The sequence below is a fragment of the Protobothrops mucrosquamatus genome, unplaced genomic scaffold (genome assembly GCF_001527695.2).
Source record: "Protobothrops mucrosquamatus isolate PMUCROS unplaced genomic scaffold, P.Mucros_1.0 scaffold1526, whole genome shotgun sequence".
Classification (NCBI taxonomy): domain Eukaryota; kingdom Metazoa; phylum Chordata; class Lepidosauria; order Squamata; family Viperidae; genus Protobothrops; species Protobothrops mucrosquamatus.
The window spans coordinates 75,342-96,959 of NW_015387698.1; the positions used below are offsets into that span (position 1 = coordinate 75,342).

General features: G+C 35.6%; 2 protein-coding genes across 2 annotated transcripts in view; one reads left to right on the plus strand and one right to left on the minus strand.

Annotated features, from left to right (window-relative positions):
* Nucleotides 1-21,618, plus strand: part of CENPP (centromere protein P) — a 149,097-nt gene that overhangs the window by 60,083 nt on the left and 67,396 nt on the right. The window lies entirely within an intron of this gene.
* ASPN (asporin) lies at nucleotides 1,671-20,317 on the minus strand. The gene is made up of 8 exons (XM_015822332.1): nucleotides 20,306-20,317; nucleotides 16,804-17,099; nucleotides 10,817-10,929; nucleotides 10,096-10,309; nucleotides 7,877-7,987; nucleotides 5,016-5,109; nucleotides 2,589-2,727; nucleotides 1,671-1,956 (listed from the first exon to the last, which is right to left on the minus strand). The coding sequence occupies exons 2-8, from the start codon at nucleotides 17,078-17,080 to the stop codon at nucleotides 1,759-1,761; spliced, it is 1,146 nt and encodes a 381-aa protein (XP_015677818.1). The 5' UTR covers nucleotides 17,081-17,099; nucleotides 20,306-20,317; the 3' UTR covers nucleotides 1,671-1,758.

Consider the following 21,618-nt stretch of genomic DNA (forward strand, 5'->3'; position numbering starts at 1 on the left):
AGTAGATAGATGTTTTCACACAGTACTATCATCAGTTAACCAACCATAACAAAATATTTTGTATACAGTACATGCAGATTGGAGTAAAGCAAAATTACAGTACTAAAGCAGTAATATACAAGAATTAGATCCAGTTTTCATAATACAATAAAGACAACAAGTTAAAAAGTGGTCTTAAATTAGTCATCAAAGTACATTGTCTACTACATCAAGTGAAAACACAAGTGAAGGGCTTTTTTCTCTTTTTCTTTGTTTGTTTTCTTTATTCTGTATTAATTTGTGTTAGTGTTTTATGTCTTTAAAGCTGTTTATCTGTTTATATCACATGTAAAGGAAAGGCTAGCCACAATATTTATAACAGCTTGTGGGAAAATAAATTATTTTAACTAAATTTTCAATTCATATAAATGGGTCTATTTATAGGTATAATAGTCTGTGAGTGTCATTGACTCTCTGCATACATTAACTTCTCTCTGTGTGTGTCTCTCTCCTCTTTATGAGCTGCACATGATTGAGATCCCCACATGCCTAAAATATTTTACCACAAAATAAAATACTTTTCTAATCTCAGATCTTAAAATTCTATCCTAACTGGACTAACCCATATAGGAAATACAAGATTATGTATTTGTGCTCTCTGTGCAGAGAATATACTCATTTCTCTTTTAAATGTATTTCTGCATGGTTAATATTCAGGATATATATGTTTTTGTTATAAAAGTAGTATATTCGTCCAAGACATCCACATGAATAAATATTAAAACCTTTTGAGGCTAAAGGGCTTCATAATCAAGTTTGTCTTTCAATTTTAGCACAAATCTTTAAATATTATCTAGGGTCATAATGGATTAGATTATCAAACTAACAATAAAGTGTCTTATAGCAGAGCTCTCCAACCTTTCTGGGCTCGTGGACCGGAGGGAAGGAAAGCAGCGTCAAAATTGGTGTGTGTGCTTGGGGCTACGCACACTGGCGTGGCACTAGCAGCCCCGTTTGCACATGCCCTGGCACCATGCACATGCATGAACAGTCGCGCACTCCCCATGGTGGCTAGCAGCTCCGTTCACATATGCACAAAGGGCCACAGACACCTGCGCTTGCTTCTGTGTGCATGTGCAAACGGGGCCGCGACCCATAGGTTGGGGACCCATGTCCTATATAAATAACAAAGGCCAAAGTAATATTTCCTTTTAATTATGTTTTTAATGATAGTATTTTGGTATTTTTGTATTTGTTTTTATCAGGCTGTTAGCCGCCCTGAGTCCGCAAGGAGAAGGGCGGGGTAAAAATTCAAATAATAAAAAAAATAAAAATAAAAAATAATAATAGTGCTTTTTAAAGGCAGTTTAGCTTACTTTTGTTAAATGTTCAAATTTTTCCTCTTGAGCTATGATAAATATTTAAACAGGAGTTCTTTCCAGTACATAACTATTTATTTAATCACCTGAAAATTATTTTAAAACTTACTATTTTCTTCTGCAAAAAAAAAAAGACATAGTAGCGTGGATCTCAGTGAACCAAACAACCCAATTTTGTGCTAAGAAACCATTTATTCTGGAAAGATTCCTAAATTACACAAATTAAAAATATAGAAAAATAAATGGAAGGAAATTAATGGAATGTTATGTTTTTAATTTATTAAACCTTATAAGTATTTTGTAATGAAACTGGGCAGTATAATTTACAGTTTTTACAGTTTCAAGTTTTGTGATGTTGGTTTTAATAATAGTATTTCAATAATACTTTGCCTGTACTATTTTATTTCCCATAATTTGCAATCTGCACACTGTTTCTATTTAGCACACAACGAAAAGTTGCTGGTTGAATATCCCAGTATTTGACAGGGTTCTTGAATAAGCTTATGCCATTATATAATGTTTTCTTCAGCCTTCCTTCTGTTGGACAAAAATCATTCACTCCCACACTTGAAATACTATTTGAGTGAAGAAAGACAACCTATGAGAAGATAAAAAGAAATTTCAGTAATTACCATACAATATTACATTAATTTTTATTAATATAAAATACTTTTGAGTGAAAGACTGTACATGGAAAAATGGTCACCCAATTACTAAGCAAGGTAGTTCCCTTCGCCATAGAGAGGCAGGATGGTTATTTAGCATTATTAGCCCACATTTTTTTTCAGCCCTTTCTTGTTGTGCTTCTTTGCAAAGCACATATTCCTCAGGAATTTGGGATCCACCCCCTTCAGAGATTCATATCTATGTGACCTGGGTTTTTTAATGCCGTTTCTGTGCCATTTGCGAGATTGATTGTGGGTGGTATGGTTCTTGGACTTGGCCATGGCTAAATGTGTCCGCCGAAGTTCAAGCCAAAACCGGAAAAAGCTACCATACTATATGTTTAAATCACAAGTTTGGTATTTGCCAGATAGGGTTAGTAGATTAATGGCACCAGATCAATACAGTACAAATACAAAATGTAGAAGTATTTAGTACAGAATTGAAACAATTAGTAATGAAAACAAGATACTGGCTGACTTGTGCTAGCCATGGATATTGTTAAGAATTTGACAACTGTCTCAGTAAGAGCAAGGGGAAAAAAAAGCCTATTAAGTTGTATATTACCTGTAGATATTTTAGTTCTTGAAGACCAGAAGGTACTTTTTTCAGTTTGTTCTTTTCTAGATGGATTTCTCTAACATTTGGTATATTAGCAAAACTTCCATTTTCCACATCTTTGATTCTGTTGTTTCCCAACCCCAACCTAGTGGTAAATAAAAAATTGAAATAGCAATATATTTTATAATAAAACTTGAAAACTATATAAACCATTTAAAACGGTGTATTTCAGTATTTCATTCTCAAAACTATTTTCTTTCCAATATTCTACTGGGCTGCCAGAGTATTGTTAAATATAACTTGCATCTTTTCATTAACATTCTTCTAGCACCTATTACATTCCTTTAAAGTTATCTTACCTCTTTTAATACAATTTAATCTAATGTATCCATAGTGGTTACATTACACAGTATATCCTTTTTTCCCAAGTTTCTTGAAGGGTATTCTGTTTGACTTCATTCTCTCCATCTGTTATTTATAGACATAGCCCAAACTGCCCAATATATCTATTTAGAAACAGAGGTCACAAGATCTAACCTGCTTCAGAAAAAAAAAAATTCTTCCTGACCTCTCTTAGGTTCAAAGAAAAAAACGAAATTGGCTTCAACAATACAGTATAATGTAGAAATGTATTTATATAAATCAAAGGGAAACAGAAGGCCTCCAAGGAATAGATGTTATTGGAAGTGTTCTTAATAAGAATATAATGTTAAGGAATTATTGTTAGAAAATATTGAATTATTATAATATAGTACAGGGGCAGGCAACCTTGGCTCTTTTATGACTTGTGGACTTCAACTCCATGAGTCATAAAAGAGCCGAGGTTGCCTAACCCTGGTATAGTATTATAATAATACTATTATTATAGTATCAACAATTTTTAAACTTTACTATTTAGCTGCCCTGTTTTTCTATCCATAAGGCACACAGCTGTTAAATCCTTTCCTGAAGGCTAAATGTATTCCCTTGGTAGGGAGCAAAGCAGGAAAAAAGCTTTCTCTTATATCTCCATCAGGAAGCTTCTAAAACAGTTTATCTTTCTGCTGATATTAATGTTAAACATGATAATGTTGATGTAGGTCAGTTGATATTAAGTCCCAAGCCACTGAAATAATAGAAAATACTTGTAGCTCGGGTTTTAGATTTTGGCAAGTGGTTTGCTGTTCAAGCTTGTTTCAATTTAGTTTCTGAACGTTTCATTACCATACTAGATAACATCATCAGCAGGATTTTCTTGTCCAATTTTCCTTAGCTTATAAATGTCTTGTGTACCAGTGTGGTCAGTTGGTCGTGTGGTTGGTTGTTCGTTTGGAGCTATATTTAAATTCTGAGCAGCCTGATTGGGTCTCTTGTTGATTGGTAGGTCAAATGGTCTGGTTTCTTACATACCCATATGCTGGATCATTCTAGAGCAGTGGTTCTCAACCTTTTTAATGCCGCGACCCCAACCGGTCGTACGTCGAGGACTAAACCGGTCGTAAGTTGAGGACTAAACCGGTCGTAAGTCGAGGACTAAACCGGTCGTAAGTCAAGGACTACCCAACCGGTCGTAAGTCGAGGACTTTCCCTGCCCGGGAGCACCGCGCATGCGTGGTTCCGCCTCCTGTGCCGGCCGAGGCATAGCTGGCAAGCGGCAGAGACGGAGCAGGCCGACCACCAGCTGGCCCAGTCCAAGGGAGGTAAGGCACCCACCGGAAAAGGGAAAAAAAATGGCAGACAAAAAAAATGGCAGACAAAAAAATGGCGGACAGCCTTGCTTGGCGACCCCCGTGAAATGGTCGATCGACCACTGTTCTAGAGCAATATGCTTGTTAATTGCTTCTTTGGTAGAATACCAGGCTTCAGTAAATTAATGTGTGTGGCGGGTGTTGGTGTGTCCAATGATTTTTGTTCCTTTCCAATCGAACTGGTGTTGTTTATTATCAATGTGGTTTGAGTTCAGGGATTTTTGGTTGTGCCGTTTAATTGCTAGTTGATGTTCATGAACCCTTGTTTTCAATTGCCTTCCTGTTTGCCCTGCATAGAATTGGTTACAATTGTTGCAATTAATTTTGTATACTCTGTTGCTGTTGTCTTCCTTCAGTATTTTGTCTTTGTAACCAAGTCTATGTGGGACAAACAGGAATTGATTTACCATGATCAAACCAGAACATAAGAAAAATTGCAGTTTGCATTAGAAATAGTTGGGCAAGTGCCCTTTAACAGGTGGTGCAACCCCATCCTAAAATAAGCTGTCCTCTGGTTTTCCACATAGCAACAGCATCTCAGTCTATGAGGATTTCATCTTAAATTGTTCCCTTATATAATATTACTGAGCCTAAGGAACAGTCAGAGAAATTGACTGCTTTCTCTTTACCACGTCTACAGACGAGATCAGCAGTGCTAAATGTTATCAGCATACTAGTGGCAACGCATTCAAAGCTTAAGTTCTACCTTTGAATATTTTTATATCGAATGAAATCTTCAAGTTCAATTGCAGAGATTTTGTTGTCATCTAGGTGAAGTTCCAGTAGACTGGATGGTAGCCCTATTAAAAGTGGAAATATGTATCTTGATAAGTTAAACATTAAAAATTAAGCATTAATATATTAGATATATGGAGATCAATGTGGTAATATCAAATATTTTATGGCAGCTATAATTATTTTAGGAATGCACAGTCACGATGAGCAATGAGGCTTATCTTGTTCAAACACATATTTCAGGAATTAAAATTGCATATACTGCTGAATTGGAACAGGACCATATCCTCTGGGTTGTTTCACAAGAAGGAAGATCATGACATCACATGTGTATAGGTGTCCCACTGCATGTCAATTTAGAATACCATCTTATGCCACAATAAACTATTGACCTACTTATTTCTTTATTTTCTTTTTTTTTTTAATTTCAATTTTTTTCGTTTTTATTTAAAGCTTTAAAACACAAACTCCAAAAATGGGAAAAAACAAGAAGAAATAAAAAAGTAAAACAAAATTAGACAAGATTACACAAACAGAAAAATTGTGCGTAAACAAACAAATATATACATAAAATGACCGCCTTGGTAAATACTGATAAATATATTTCAGAAATAATATCCCCCCTTGCAAAGCAAGCACACAATTTATAAATTTCTACACCACTGTTTACCTGACCAACGTGGCCTGACATCTATGTACTACATAGAAAAAAAGCATAGCTAACAGGTAAAACTAAGAGCAGAATTAAACTTCAAAGCCCTCCGTTAACAGTCTATTATTGTATTTAATTCATAGAAAGTCTACTTTATTTTCATGATGATAAAACTTGCATATTCAGGTTTGAATTAGTACTTCCTAAAATCTGGGAAATAGATCGGTAAATTGAGTGCAGTTTGTTAGCAGTTGGTAGCAACATCTCCTTTTCTTTTCTAGTTACATTTGAGAAAAGTATTGCCATTTATGTCTACGGAGATTCTCAGTCATCCAGGTCATACTTTGGGAAGCACCTTTGGGGACAACCATGACCTGGATGATTGAGAATCTCCATAGACATTTATGGGATGAACACCCTTCAAATGGTAAGGGAATATGAATGGATTTCCAGAAAACATTGCAGACTACCGGAACCATTTCTGCTTCAGTTTGAGATGCAGACAACACAGACTCATCTCCAATAGCCTGCTCTTTCTTCAACAGTGAAGGGACACAGGGCAGAAAACATCCTGCAGCCAAGAAGGCTCCACACACATTTGCACCACTCAGGTGACCCTAAGGACACAGGTAAACCTCCAAATGGCTTCAATGACTCTCTTAAAGAATGCAAATGACCGGCTGTCTGCAAGGAATGTAAATCCTTCTATTCCCCACCATCTAGTCAGGGCTGAAGAAGCTTCGTGGATGAGAAGGTAAACATCTTCAAAGAAAAACAAGAAAGTCCAGTTGCCTCCTGAAAAAAAGCACCTTTGGGATATTGCCATTTATTCTGACTATTTCAAAGGAAATTGTAGTAACAATTTTTATGAGTGCTAAAAATGCACAGGTTGTGCAGAACCAAACCCAAATCTGCATAGCTTATGGAAAATGGTAAGTGTATCAGTATTTTTGTGCTAGCCTCATGTTGATCTGAGAAATAGTTTTCCAAATTAAATATAAGGCACATTTGTTATTTTAGATCTGTTGGCCAATATGCACAACAAAATCTTGTGGCATCTTAAAACTAACAAACGCCCCACCACATAAAATTAAAGAGATGGAGGCATTAAGTTAAGTTTTAAAATGATACTGCTTATTATATTCATGTATCTGTTTTCTATGTTACACTATGATCTAAAGCATGCCTTTGGTTTCCATTATGGTCTAGGAAAATATTAGCTCTCCAATGATTTCATCTTGGCAGCATTATTATGAAATGCCAAAAAACAGTTTCTTCTTGTTGGTTTCCAATTCTACCTTTATTTTTCTAATTTATGTATGTGCATTTCTGTTTATTAGATTCATAAATTAGTCACTAATACATGTTAGCCTTTGAGATTCATTTACAAATTACCCAAAATACAGTAATTTAATTTTTTACACAGATGAGGAAATTAACCTCTTGTTAATCATAGTGGTTTGCCAGCTTAATGGTTATGTGGATTAGGAACCATACTTTGTTTAATTGCTGCTCTCATGAAGTCTTTTTATTGACCATCATAGATATTGATGCTTAGAAAGTCACTTGGCTCTGGCTTTCCTATCAAATGCAATTTGTTGGTGTACATCTCAAAGGAGAATACTACTTCTTGAGTAGGAATGATAGATTCCAAACAGGTATGGACTATGTTTCTCCTTGTGGCACATATCAGTAATTTGCAAGTTTAAGATGGTCAATTTAACAAATAACTTGCTATTTGGCGTACCTAGATGTTGCCTCCAGCTCTAACAAGTGTTATTTCTGGATTGGGTTCTAGCATAAAACAATATGCTTCCCTTTGCTTCTATCAGACAGATGAATTGTACAGCTTATATATTTGCCTTGATCACAAGTATTGCATAGCTACATCCTCAACCATTGGACAATTATTTTTTGTAACATAGGTGCTTTAAATCTGGATTGGTGGTTTGTTTCTTTTACTGTTTGCTTAGTTGTATAGATATTTTTTTCTTTCCAAGAATGGAATTGATGTGCTCCCAAGCTTCTGGATCCCATTTTCAGAAATTATTTAATTCTTACAATATGTCATTATACAAGTTAGTTATAGTTATTTTAACTGAAATACATATTAATATCAAATTTAAAATATAGTTTATAAAAAAAGTTTATATTTTTTTAAAAAGCCAAATACATTATACCTTTTGGTATAGATGTTAATTTTGCTTCTGCTATCCTTATATGATAGATTGTCACACCTTCAAAAGCTCCAGGTTCTATCCCATCATTATCAAGAGGATTTGCACTCATTTCTGTCAAAAGAGAGCACATTCTATTAGTTGGAAGTACAAGAGATTTTCAAATCCCCCCCCCACCCCATTAGGATTTTTATAGTTCCAGTAAAAGAGTACAGTGATTTATTCCTTATAATCTGTTAAACTTTATATGAATTAAGGGAATGGCTTTATAAGAAGATGTAGGAAACTTACTAACACCTCTAATTTATAAAGTAAGTTGTGTCATATAGCATAAATTCATGAACAGATTCATTTTTGGAGGAACATACACATGATAAACTAAAAACCTTTATGGGATTCGAACCTAGGCAGCCTACATGCTTGACTTGGCTGACAAAGAGGGGAGGAGAGCTGGTGGCCTGGTGGTTAATAGCATGTAGGCTGTCTAGGTTCGAATCCCATAAAGGATATGGCTAGCTGATGAGGGCTAATGAGCCTGAAATAGCTATACTAGTCTCCCACTTAATTTTGTAACTCTTTGTCAGCAAAAAAGAAATCTGAATTTGTAATGTATCGCAGTAGCGACTTGAGCCTGCTTAATGCCCCTAGTATGGGGGGCTGCAAGGCAAAAGTGATTATAAAAAAATAGAACTGCAGTATAGCAGTCAAAAAAATGCCAAGGTGCAATCAATCAGACTGATCTGTCTGAAAAACTTTCTATGTATGTATATGTATATATATACATATGTGTGTGTGTGTGTGTGTGTGTGTGTGTATATATATATATATATATATATATAATGTGAAATAAATAAATACATACATACATACATACATACATACATATGCATATATCTCAAAACCAATCAAAAATATTTGCTAAGGACAGAGACAAACAATGAGTTGGACTCTCAAGCCTGTTTCTATATAGGCTATTACCAAACAAGATCTTTCCACATATTCAGTTCCAGTAAACAAATGATTATTTGTTTTCTTTCAATTCCAGGAGGTAGCTTTTTTTTTTTTAAACTATGCAGCACAGAAAAATTGGAACCTATGTTTTATCTGTGAAGTTTGAACTAAAAGATAAGCATTCATTATTTTAAACGAGAACTTTTTTGTATGAGTGTTTCATTTATTTTTGGCTTAATATGATCTCAAAAAATAGAAATTACGGCAAGCAGACTATAAATTACATATATCACATTAAGCTCCCAAACCTTGAAGTGTGGCTTTGTTATGATATTTGAAGCAGATTAATTTGTTTGCCTTCTTTTGTCCCAAGGTCACATTGTTTTGATGATAGAAGAAGCTCAATACTCCTATTCAGCTTTAAATAAAAATTACAAACCTCAATCTCCCATAAAATTATTAAACCTAGACAATCTTACAAAATAGAACATTATTTCACAAAAGAGGTTTCTAGAAATTTTGAAATAAGGAGGCAAGATTTTCCATTGAAATGTTACACAACTGTTCGTTTGTGTCCACATTTATACTGTATGATGTAGTGGTCTACCTTAGCTTTGAGTGATTATTTTACTCAATTACAATCCATGTATCAGAATTCCATAACTTTTCTGTCCTAGTAATGACATTTTGGCTTTCCATAGAAAATGTCATGAAGATTGTAAGCAAACCTTTGCATGATAATTTGAACCTGGGAAAAATGAAATTCTGATGCCCGCTCTCAAAAGAATATCTATCTATCTATCTATCTATCTATCTATCTATCTATCTATCTATCTATCTATCTATCTATCTATCTATCTATCTATCTATCTATCTATCTATCTATCTATCTATCTATCTATTTCCAAGAAATGAAGCTTTTAGCATGTTACTGAGAATATTATAATGAAGCCAATGTTTTTTATTATGTTGATGGGCTGAATGATATAAATAATTTGTAAATCCTTTGTCACAGGTATCACATATTTAAAAAAATGTATAAATATATAAATTTCCCTCTTCATCATGCAGACAGTTCTCTTGCTATCCACCAACAAGCATTACCTCTCTTACAGTTTAGTTTGTTCGTTCTAAGTTCCTCATCTAATGATTTATTTATTAATTAATTTTGTTCCCTGCCCATCTCCCTGTGATTCTGGGGGGGTTCACAAAGTAACCTCCCCCCCCCACGCCACTATTATGCAGCAGATTTTAAAAAATAATACACTTACCTAAAACATGTAAAGACTTCATTCCCTTAAATATGTCTTTATGAATCTTTTTAACTTTGTTGTCATGAATTCTTATCTCAGCTAAACTTCTTGGCAGATTTTCTGGGATCTGAGTTAAATGATTATGAGACAAGTAGAGACGCCGCAGCTTCTTCGTTGATTGGAATGCTTTAGGATGGATCTTTGTTATTTTGTTGTTGTTCAAGGCAAGCGCCTAATCAAAATATGAGCTTAACGTTAGGCACTGATTTTATTTTAAAGCTCTCGCTTAAAAGGGTAGTATGATATTCTTTAAATGAAAATATATTATTTTTGGTTTTTTTTAAAGTATTCAAACTTTTTTGCAAGCCATAAAGCTCCAACATGAAATTGTTTATGTATGATTTGAAGAAAGCACAAATAACATGGAAAGGAAGTCACTAAAGACTTCCCAAATTAAATTAAATTAAATTCTAATATTACACATAAAATTTTCTCTTTTGTTTTCACTATAGATTAATAAAATGATCACACATTAATCAATTTTGAAAATGTTATTAGTATAGATCAAATTACTGATTTTCCAAAAGAATTATCTTTATCTCTTTGAACATCAATTTATATTATTTTTATGCTGTTGCTCAGCAAATACACATACATGGATGGATAGATAGACAGACAGACAGACAGACAGACAGACAAAATGAAGCATCCTGAGAGGAAGTTCAGAAAATAAGCTTACATATAGGAATGAAAGTCCTTTAAAATCATTTTCCTTGATCTCTTTTATTTTGTTGTTTTGAAGATCTATCATACGAGTATCTAATGGAATATTCCTTGGTACAGAAGTCAAGCCTATTTATAAGAAGAAAAATAAAATATGAATATTTATTTATTAAAAATATTTCTGTGCTTTGCAATGAAAGGGGACTCTTGGTGCCTTTTATAGAATGCATACAGATTAAAACATCCACAGTAGCCATAAAAACATTAAAAAAAATACAAATGAAATAAAGATGGCAACATTCACATCAGGGGAAAATTGTCTGAAACAATCTGGTCTTCAAGAGCTTCCAAAAGGCCAACAAGGAGAGAGCCATTCTTTTTACCATGGTCAGGCTGTTCCACAGTGTTGGCTCTCTACAAAGAAGCATTATGGCCAAGCCTCTTGAAAGTATACAACTGCATTAGTTTCATTCTAGTAGCTCCAATTGGTCAGCATGATACTTACAGGAGTAGGCAGTCCTGAAGGTACCTAGGTGCTAAGCTATAAAGGGCTTTATAAGTCAACTTCCAGCACCTTAAATAGGACCCAATTGGCAAACAATGCAGGATCCGTAGCATGCTCCCAATGCTGGAACTGGAAAAGGAGGCAGCTTCTTCATTTTGGCCTAATTGTAGTTTCTTTAAATGTAGTCCCAAGCAGAGTGCATTACGATTGTCTAACTGTTTGGTGATAAGAGCATGAGTTACAGTAGCTAGTCCTATCTCTGCTCCACCCACTGGCATGGCTGCTGAAGCTGGGCATAGACCCCTCTGGAGTTCAGAAGCAGTCCCAAGTTGTGAACCTACTCCCTGATAGGTAGTGCTTACCCATCTAACTATGACAAAGGACCTTGATGGATCAAAAGTAACCCCAAACTGGCAGGGTTCAATTTCAGTTTGTTTGACAACCTCTAGACAGCGGTTAAGGTTAATAACAGCTCTCCCACACGTCAGATGGCAAAATACAATTTGGTATCATCAGGATATTGAAGATATCCATCTCTAAACTGTTGAATAATGTCTTTTTTATTCACAATAGATAATTTTACTAATAACTTCATATAGCAGTTAAAAAGCAGTAGAGACAAGACAAACCCTGTGGTGTTCCACAAATCAGGGGCCGTTGGGATCTCTCTTCTCCCACCAACTAAGGAAGGATAGTTAAAACAATATTCCTCTCCTTAACCCAAAAGGGAACCATGGTTGATGGTATCAAAAGCTGTTGAGATATAATACCGTGTTTCTCTGAAAGTAAGCCCTAGCTTGATTTTTGGAGGGTGGGCCTAATATAAGGCCTACCCCAAAAATAAGCCCTAATTTTGGGGCAAGGCACACACCTAAAAGTGGGGCCCCGCACCCACTTACCTTGCAGCCAGGCCTCTCTTTGCCAACCCAGTTCCATAGCTCGATTCGCAAGATCTCTGCAGCCAAGAACCGAATTATGGATTGAATCCATAGCTCTGTTCTTGGCTGCAGAGGCCCTCCGGAAAGCCCTCTGACTGCGAAATGCAGGCCAGAGCTCCATTCTCAGCTGCAAAATGAAGCTGCTCCTTTGACCACAGAAAAAGTGGGCCAGCTGGGCAGGGCTGTCAGTGCCAGAGGTTAGTGGAAATGACACCCCCCCTGAAAATAAGACCTGGTGCCTCTTTTGGAGGCAAAAGAAAAATAAGACCAGGTCTTATTTTCGGGGAAACACGATAAGACCAGGATGGGTATACCTCCTCCATCCAAGTCACAAACCAGGTAATCTAGAAGTTTGACCAATAGTACCTGTGTCCCACAATCAGGCCTAAACTCTGATTGGACTGAAGACTGAAAAGGGTCAAGATAATCCTTTTTTTAGGATAATGCAAAGTCAATTCATCCCAACCATTTCAACAACTGTCAAGCCCAAGCAATAGATCAACACAACTACTTTATTGTAATTCTACCTATAGTACAGAAATCTACCCAGACTGCTTGTCTTCTTTTGGGAATAGACAGATAAGATTCCCTGGAGGGGGGTGGGTTGTTCGTGTTGGATCTCTTGTGGCTGTGCAGTGATTCAAGGTTAACTGTCCACTTGACTTCTCCTCCCGCTGGCTGGGTATTTCCCACCATCAACTTTCCTTTAAAAGGTTTAAGTAATTCTTTAACACCATTACGCTCAAAGATACCTACAGCACATCACATCATATTACATCGAGGTTGCCAGAAGCTCTCACAAGTTCCTGGACTCAAATTGTCACTTCCCTCATCTGCTTCTCATATAAGCTGAGAGGGGCAAGGGTTCAACTGATTGTAAAGGCAACTAAGACAGCCTCTTATCCATTTCCTTGGAGATCACAAACAAAATGAAATACCAGATATCAGGACAAGGCAATGCCCCAGTTAATACCAAGAGGAGAAGTAAATATGTTTCATCTTTCTTATTACCATAATGTCGGCCTGAACATAAGCACATATTCAGGCTGAGTTAGATTCTGGACTTTCTCCAGCATCTTCCAGATATTGTTTGTGGCACTTCACCTCCCAGTTGACTTTGGTAAACTAAAGTGCCGGACATGATTGGACTCTAGAAAGAGGCTGCTCAGAGGCAGTAGTATCCAGTGCCTGGTTCACTGCCTGGGACTGAGCAAAAGTACCCATCAGGGAACTGGAGAAATCCTAAAACGCTCTTTGAAAACTAATAGAATATATCAGGCTTGTATCTGTACACACAAATCCATATTATATGACACATAATATTAGTGTTTAGTAGCATGTTGGTAAGCTTGAGAAAAAAAACTTCTGAATTTTCACTATGTGCAGGGCAGTTTCTATTTGTCACACAGCCACCTCCTGTCTTTCCCCAGACCAATCCCGATCAGTGTTAGGTTGAATAACAGGCAGCAAATGGAATATGATCTGGGCTTATGTGAGCATGGCAAACGGAATGTTCAAAAGAGACAGGGGCATGGACATCATCTGCTGTTTTCCAGGATCTCTCCAATCCCTTCCAATGAATCTGATTCCCCAGACTGCCCCTTTTGCACCAAGAATTCCAAATATGCGCCCTCTCAAATAAAAGAGAATATTTGTACATCAGGATTGAACTGTGGAGCCTTGGTAATCTCTGAGCTTGGTTGTTTTCTTGCAGATGTTTCAATATCCAACTAGTAACAATGTCAGTGCTAGAAGGGACTGGGATTTGCTCTGTTTATATATAGTGGCTTGCCCTGTCAGTATTGGTCAAAGTATTGTTTCCTTCTTGGTAGTTCCTTGATTTGGCTATTGTTTACAGCTGTTTATCTGAATTTATAGTTCCTTGATTAAGGTATTATTTATTGCTAGATAGTTAGCTTGGTATTAAACCTGGTGCTAATCCCTGGGTGTTGATTGCTGGTGAGAATGAGTTTTGGTCTGTTTGTTTCCTTTTTAGATTTTGATTATCTCTTTTAAATGGTGTATAAATGTTGTTGATTTCTATGTGCCTGTTGATGACGGATTTGTCTTGAGGGTCATTTTTGAAGTTAAAACAACTATATTTTCAATGTGACTAGAAGCAAAGGTACAAAAGAGCCAATGTAATCTTGGGCTACCTTAATACAGGTCACCACGATGTAAAAAAGATGCTGAGACTCTAGAAAGAGTACAGAGAAGAGCAACAAAGATGATTAGGAGACCGGAGGCTAAAACATATGAGGAACAGTTGCTGGAATTGGGTATGTCTAGTTTAACGAAGAGAAGGATGAGGGGGGACATGATAGCAGTGTTCCAGTATCTCAGGGGCTGCCACAAAGAAGAGGGAGTCAAGCTGTTCTCCAAAGCGCCTGAGGGCAGGACAAGAAGCAACGGATGGAAACTAATCAAGGAGAGAAGCAACCTAGAACTAAGGAGAAACTTCCTGACAGTTAGAACATTTAACCAATGGAACAACCTGCCTCCAGAAGCGGTGAATGCTCCAACACTGGAAGTTTTTAAGAAGAGACTGGACAGCCACCTGTCCGAAATGGTGTAGGGTTTCCTGCCTGAACAGGGGGTTGGACTCGAAGACCTCCAAGGTCCCTTCCAACTTTATTATTATTATTATTATTATTATTATTATTATTATTATTATTATTATTATTAGTAGTAGTAGTAGTAGTAGTAGTAGTAGTAGTAGTAGTAGTAGTAGTATAATGTCAACTTTATGAAAAATTACTGTTCCCTTCTACAGCATGTTACACTGGTCAAATTGCACCTGAGATTTAATTTAGTAACAATGCAAACTTTCTGCAAATGCACTAAGACATTAGAAATTAGGGGAAGAGGTTGGCTATCCCTAATGGGCTACAGAATTTAGGAGTCACTAAACATGGGCCACTGGCTTTCCTTAACAAATATAGGAGCACTGATGAGGAGGAACAAGGCAGGTAAAGTCTTTCTACAAATACTCATCAATCAACTCTCTTTAGCTACAGGATTCACCCTTTGACTTGGGGTAGTGATCTGTTATGGAAACTCATAGTGCAATCAGAATTGGGGTGTGGGGGAGAGTCTGTACTTCTATTACCTAAACAACATCAGTAAACTCAGCATATTTGGCAGGCAGTGCAGAAAGGACTTCTTGCTGTAAGATGGTGAGAGCAAGAGACTGGTAGCATTACACATTATGAAATTTGCATGATAGAAAATCAACTGTTATAGTTCCTTGGTTTCAGTGAATATGTGGCTTGTGAGCTTGCAATCTGCCCAACCCTAATTTCTTGGGAAAAGTAACAGGAAAATTAGGTTAAGTTTCAGAAATTCCTCATGGTTGCATATGATGAATCATGGCACTCTTTGATGGGCCCTGTGTGTAAGTGCGGGTCATAAATAGTTTCAGCTTTTGTAGGGGGGGAGGGTTGCAGAATGAGTGACCTTATTGATATGCAGCATTAAATTTCTTGTATAACCAGAAACTATTAAGGCTTGCAGCTGTACTCAGGCCCTGTCTGGATTTGCAGAGTGACAAAAGTAATTAAAATGTAAAGTGCACTTGTCTTACAGTCTGAGTGTTCTAGCCTCTGAATTCTCAAACGTTGGGACTGAATAATTTCCACGTTAATATTTGAGTTATCTGCTTATAACACACTGCCAACTATAACATTTAACTGATGCTTTGTCAGAAAGGGAGCACTTCCATGCAAATATTTCCCATATATACATAGACCTTATGCATGTTGGTGCTAGGAGAGATTTTGGGGAGGCTGAAAAAGGAATGGAATATTAGACATACTCAAGAGATAGAATTTAAGACAAACGTCAATTTATCTTATAAATGGCAACTTTATCCAGATGACAAGAAAGAATTCAAAGGCATCTCATTTTTCTTAACTCACTATCAATGAGTGAAAATTTTCTCTCATATTTTCCAACAGTCTGTATGTAAACATTAAAAATACCTAACTGAATTCTGTGTAATTCTTGCGTTCTTAATTTTGCCCAACTATGTGGGGCCTTTTTCTCCATTCACTCTCTGCCATAATCTACTGTCCATACCCAAGTAGACTTTAATTAATACATAAAGTTGCTAGAGTTCTGTGATGAGTGAATCTGTCCCATTTAAACTGGCCAGTCAGGGTTTTTTTTTCATTCCACTCCGTATCTTGAACTAACAACTGAAAATCAGCAATATGCTCTCCCACAGATAATGCACTCCATCACAGGTAAAGAAGCAATTTAGTCAAATCATCAAAACTAGCTTTCTTGAATTTTACACAATTGACATTTTTGTTAACTCCACATTGTTCTGTAGCAAAAGGAGAAGTTGCCCATTTTGGTCACCTAAAGGCAACAGGCCAATTATTGCTCATATTCAAGATCAATTGATGGGGAAATCTTTAAAGCTTAAGATGGGTATTGAAATAGTATTACTACATCTCTGGACTTTCTTCTCAAGAAACTGAAAAAAACTGCTAATTTCAAATTTTTACATCATCAATGTAGGTGCATAGGTGTAGCTTCAACGATAATTATCCTTACCTAAATCAGAACAGTGGACAACTCTTAAATAGCATTGACACCCAAAGGGACAGACTGGAAATATGTCAACTGGTATCAAGGGTGCTCTGGTAGGAAAAAGGGAATTGTCATCTTTATCATCATCGTCAACATCATCATTGTCATCATCATCATCATCATCATCATCCAGATCTTCCATATCCATGAGCATTATATTCTTAAAGGTGAAGTATGAAGGCTTTTGGAAGGGCTTAGCAGAACTTAAGGCCACAAGAAGCAGAAGTATATATTCCTTCATATTTGTAGAATGCAGACTCCTAAAATAAAATACAATGAGTACCAAACAGAAAAATACCATTATTGATCTTGTAATTTCAGAAATATTAAAAATTGCCACACATAAACATCTAGAATGTAAATATTAATTCATCTGTTGAGATTTTACCTGAGAACTAAGGTGGCTAAAATGTTTTATTTCTGCAAATTATATGGAACACTAAAATTCTCTTAGAAACGTAACTTTTGAAATGAAAAGGATTTGATTGTTGCAGAGTACAGTACAGAGTACAGTCTGTATTGCCAAAATGATCAGTTTGGCCTTTAGAAATGAAATATTGTAGAAACCTGGATGGGGAATAAGGCTACTAAGTTACAAAAGCTTAGAAAAGCTTGGAGCGGTTCCTATCCCAATCAGAGTCCAGTCTGTTGTGTATATAAAGAAGCACATAGCTGAAAGATAATTGAACGGGGGCCCAGTTGTAAACTATAATCATTCCCCCCAGCAATTCTCCCAGAACACCATCTACTTACATAGTTTAGTTTACAGGGTACCAAAGGCAGAATATAATTCTACAATACTTATAGATCTATCTCTTTATAAACTGCTCATAAAGAGAGCATAGAATTTTTCCAAGTATTAGTGTTAGATTGATTTGTTTGTGGTTTTTCCATCTCTTCATTTCCTCCCCCCTCCAAATATTCCAAAACAGGAATATTTGTCTATTTCAGTCACCTGGCATTTTGCCATTCTACATAACTTATTAAAAGCTAATAGATTAAAGTACTTAGACTATCAGCTAGTTCCTTCAGGGATCTAAGATGCATGTAACCTGGATATTTTGTACAAAACTAGAGAGTTTTCATTATTGGACAATATAGAAATGTAGCTAAATAAAGTCATGGAGAACAGAAAATACTTCATCCAAGTCATAACAGATAAAGATAAAATGATTGCATAATAGTCCAATACATATGATTTCTCAGTAATCTGAATATGAGCTTTAAATTAAGGTGATAAATAATTAAGATGTAATTATTTAAAATAAATAGAATAGCGGTTTGATTGTTGGAACAAAAGAGATTACATTAAATTTTCTCTAACTTGATAAGCAATGTAATTCTGTGTTCTCTATAATTTGGCTTGGCCTTCTAATTAAAGCAGGTATGAGGGTGCACATGTGAGTTCTTATATAAAAACTGCATTTTGTGAAACTCTAGATGCCTAATGTCTCTAAAATTGAAATAATTTTCAATTATTCTGGCTATATACTGTATATCTTAAAATATTGATAGCATTTTAAAAGACAGTTTTAGAATAGCAGCATAATGGCTGGATCTAGGCATTTCTTTTATGGCTTTACAGGATACTGCATCTACGCTCCTGACCAAAAAAAATGCATTGCATTGTTGTTCGGAAGTATTAAATTATCTAATGAAGCCCTGAATTTTTTTGAGCCAGTAAAATGAAAGCAGAGAGGGGAAGAATTCTGTGAGCTACTAAAACTTTCAGTACCTTTTCATGAACTGTCTTTGCCCTTCCCTCCTAAGGATGTAGTGTAATATTGCTACACTGCATTATTTAGAATTAACTGGTTAAGGAAGATTGCTGCCATATCATGGTAACGACAGCAAAAACTGTTATGGCAGTTTTAAGGCTGACACATCTACAGTGATACAAGTTGCCTGACCCAAGTTCACTTTTAACAACTGTTTCTGTGTTATCTTGGCACCCTCTCTGACCCATAGTGACATTCCCATCTTCTTCTCTTCCAAATCTCTGAAGACACTGCTATATTAACATATTTTCATTTGTATTAGATCCATTTGATATTTAAGTTTAATACCATCTCAAGTTTGTCCATGACTGCATATTTAGCAGCGGGTAGGGGAAAGCATGGGTTCCTCATGAGTAAATTAGTCTAATCTAAGTTCTTGTGCTTGACTGTGGCCGTTCAACTTCCAGATAACTGAAAGGCAGCAGGTTGCTTAACTTAAAAAAAGGATTATTATTATTAAATTGTCTCAAAATGTACGTTCAGTATTATAAAATAATAGCCTATGTGCCTTGTGCCATGTATATTGATCCTTTATATCCAACAGACCATTCAAATATTAATGGCTGCCAAGATTATAAGAAATAAAACCCTGTTTTGAAGAAAATCATTAGTGATTTTGAATAATATTAAACTTTACCTATGCCCTGGTTATAATTTCTTATTTAAATAATATATAATAATAAATAATAATCTCAATAATAAGAAAAAGTATTCCATTTAAATTCACTAGCTGTCTGGATAAAAGTTTCTGAAAATTTTATTTTTGCAAAGCAAGTCACTAGAAAGTGCTTTGATTCAGGATGCCAGCATGGCCAGAAATAATGTTACTTAACTTTATTAATTACATTAAATCAGAGAGTTGGGCTGCTTGATTTGAAATGCTAGTGACTTCATCTGCATGGAGCATAAGGCAGAATGCTTTCCTGCCTAGTTTTGCCAGTATCCAATATACCCTTACTTTAAAAGCATGAATATTTGTGAAGCCACATATTTATATGTGCTGACTATTCTGAACATAGAATTTTATAAAATCAAATGACATTGAATATACATGAAATATGAGGAATTTCTGCTAGCATTACTTTATTTAGAAATAAGCCCATTTGAGTTCAATGGCACTCCTAGGTAAGTGTTATAGAATTACAGCCTAAATGGTTTTCATCAGATACGCAACTATTCTGTTTGATGTAATCAAACAGTCCAAAACAGAATAATGAATTAACACAATGATTTCTAATACCTATTACTTCTTCACCTAATGGCGACTTTCTAAATGCTAATTATAGGAAATTCAATCCACTTCTACTTTTCTGTTTTTTATATAGTAGAGGACTCAGCTGACAGAATAGGGGAGCCATTCTATACAGTCCTCCATTCTCTTTCATCCCTTAGGAAACTCTAAAAGATGGGAAGATTGTGAATTGCTGAAAATATGGCTAAATACTAATACCGAGTCTGCAATTCACTTGCCTCGCAGAAAGTTCTCTTTAATTCAGTAGGATTTACTTCTGAATAAACACATATTTTTCTGTTCATAGTATAAAAGCAGTTAAATTATAGTGCATTGTTTTCTAATAAGTGCTGTAAAACACAGAACGATATTTAAAATACCTCATTAATAATGACAAAAGAATATTGCTTCATTACAACATTGATGTATTAATAAAAGGTTAAAAAAAAACACCTACCTTGCAAATTTGTCAAGTCCCTTAAAAAATTGTTCCACCTAAGAAAATGATTTCCACCTTGATAATTTATAAAAGATTAAGCTTATAAAATTAACAGTAAATATTTTAAAGGGGTTAAAAATCCCTTTAAAGGTCCTTTTCTTCCTGGCACCCTGGGTAATACTTGAATAAACTCCTTCTGTGGGTTAGTCTATCTGAGCACTGAAGAATAACACTAAGAAAACTTGTTATTGCTCATGTGTTTTTCATCACTGCCTGTATCTGAGCCAAAACTTCTAGCTAACTCTAGACGTCTAAGCCCAAGATGTGGTTAAATTTGAACCTTAATAATGGATGGCACAAAGCCAGTGCAAACCCTGGATGGTTCATTGAAGTCTGTTGTACCTTATGAAACAAAATATAACATACAATTTCTGCTACGGCATTTTGAAATTTGCTGTTCATCCAAAGCAATCTAACAGCTAATCCTAACACTGATATTGCTTAAGTGACTAGCTAGTGGCAATTCCTAGTTGACCTTGGCTGATCTCTAAAAGCTAAGCAGGGTCATATGTAGTTGGTAGTTGGACAGCAACCACCAGCTAATCCAAGGCTGTAGAAGCTGAGAAACAATCCAAGAAAGCAGTGAGAAATTGTTTCCATATGGCTGCCAGAAAACTACTTGAAGAAATTTTTATTTTCTTTAAGAAGTGTGTCTGAAAATTTTTAAATGAATGAATTATGAATGATTCATATGCACTAGAAACAACAGGATAGAAAAGTTTGTTTAATAACAGGAAAAAAAACATAAAAATTTCTTTTAAAATCTCTGGTAAGGAGATTGTGGTTGTCAAATAGGGACAGAATGCCCACTGGGGTGCATAACAATTTTTCAGAAATACCTTTCCAAAAATACAACTAAATTTATTGTTTAAATATGAATGGCAAGAACTTCACCTTACATTTTTAGACAACACAAAAGAATTTAGGATATCCACATTAATGTTTTATATGAAACGGCATATATGATTCCTTTATCCTGATTATTTTAGCTATGCCATCCATTTGATTAAAAACATGTAGGCTTAGATCTCATGATCTAGTCAGTTAATGCATTGAGGGGATTTTTTTCAGAACCATAAAGCCTGATCTCATGGCAAAAAAAGTTTGTGACATAACCGCCATTGCTATTATTTAAAAAAATATGTACATGCTTTGGGCTTCCCAGTGCATTGAGACCAAGAATGAAAGGAAATGCAGAGAGAAGCAAAGAAAAGCAGTAGTTGGCTCTAGTCTATGTTGTATATGTTCATTCTCTGAAGATATATTGAAAC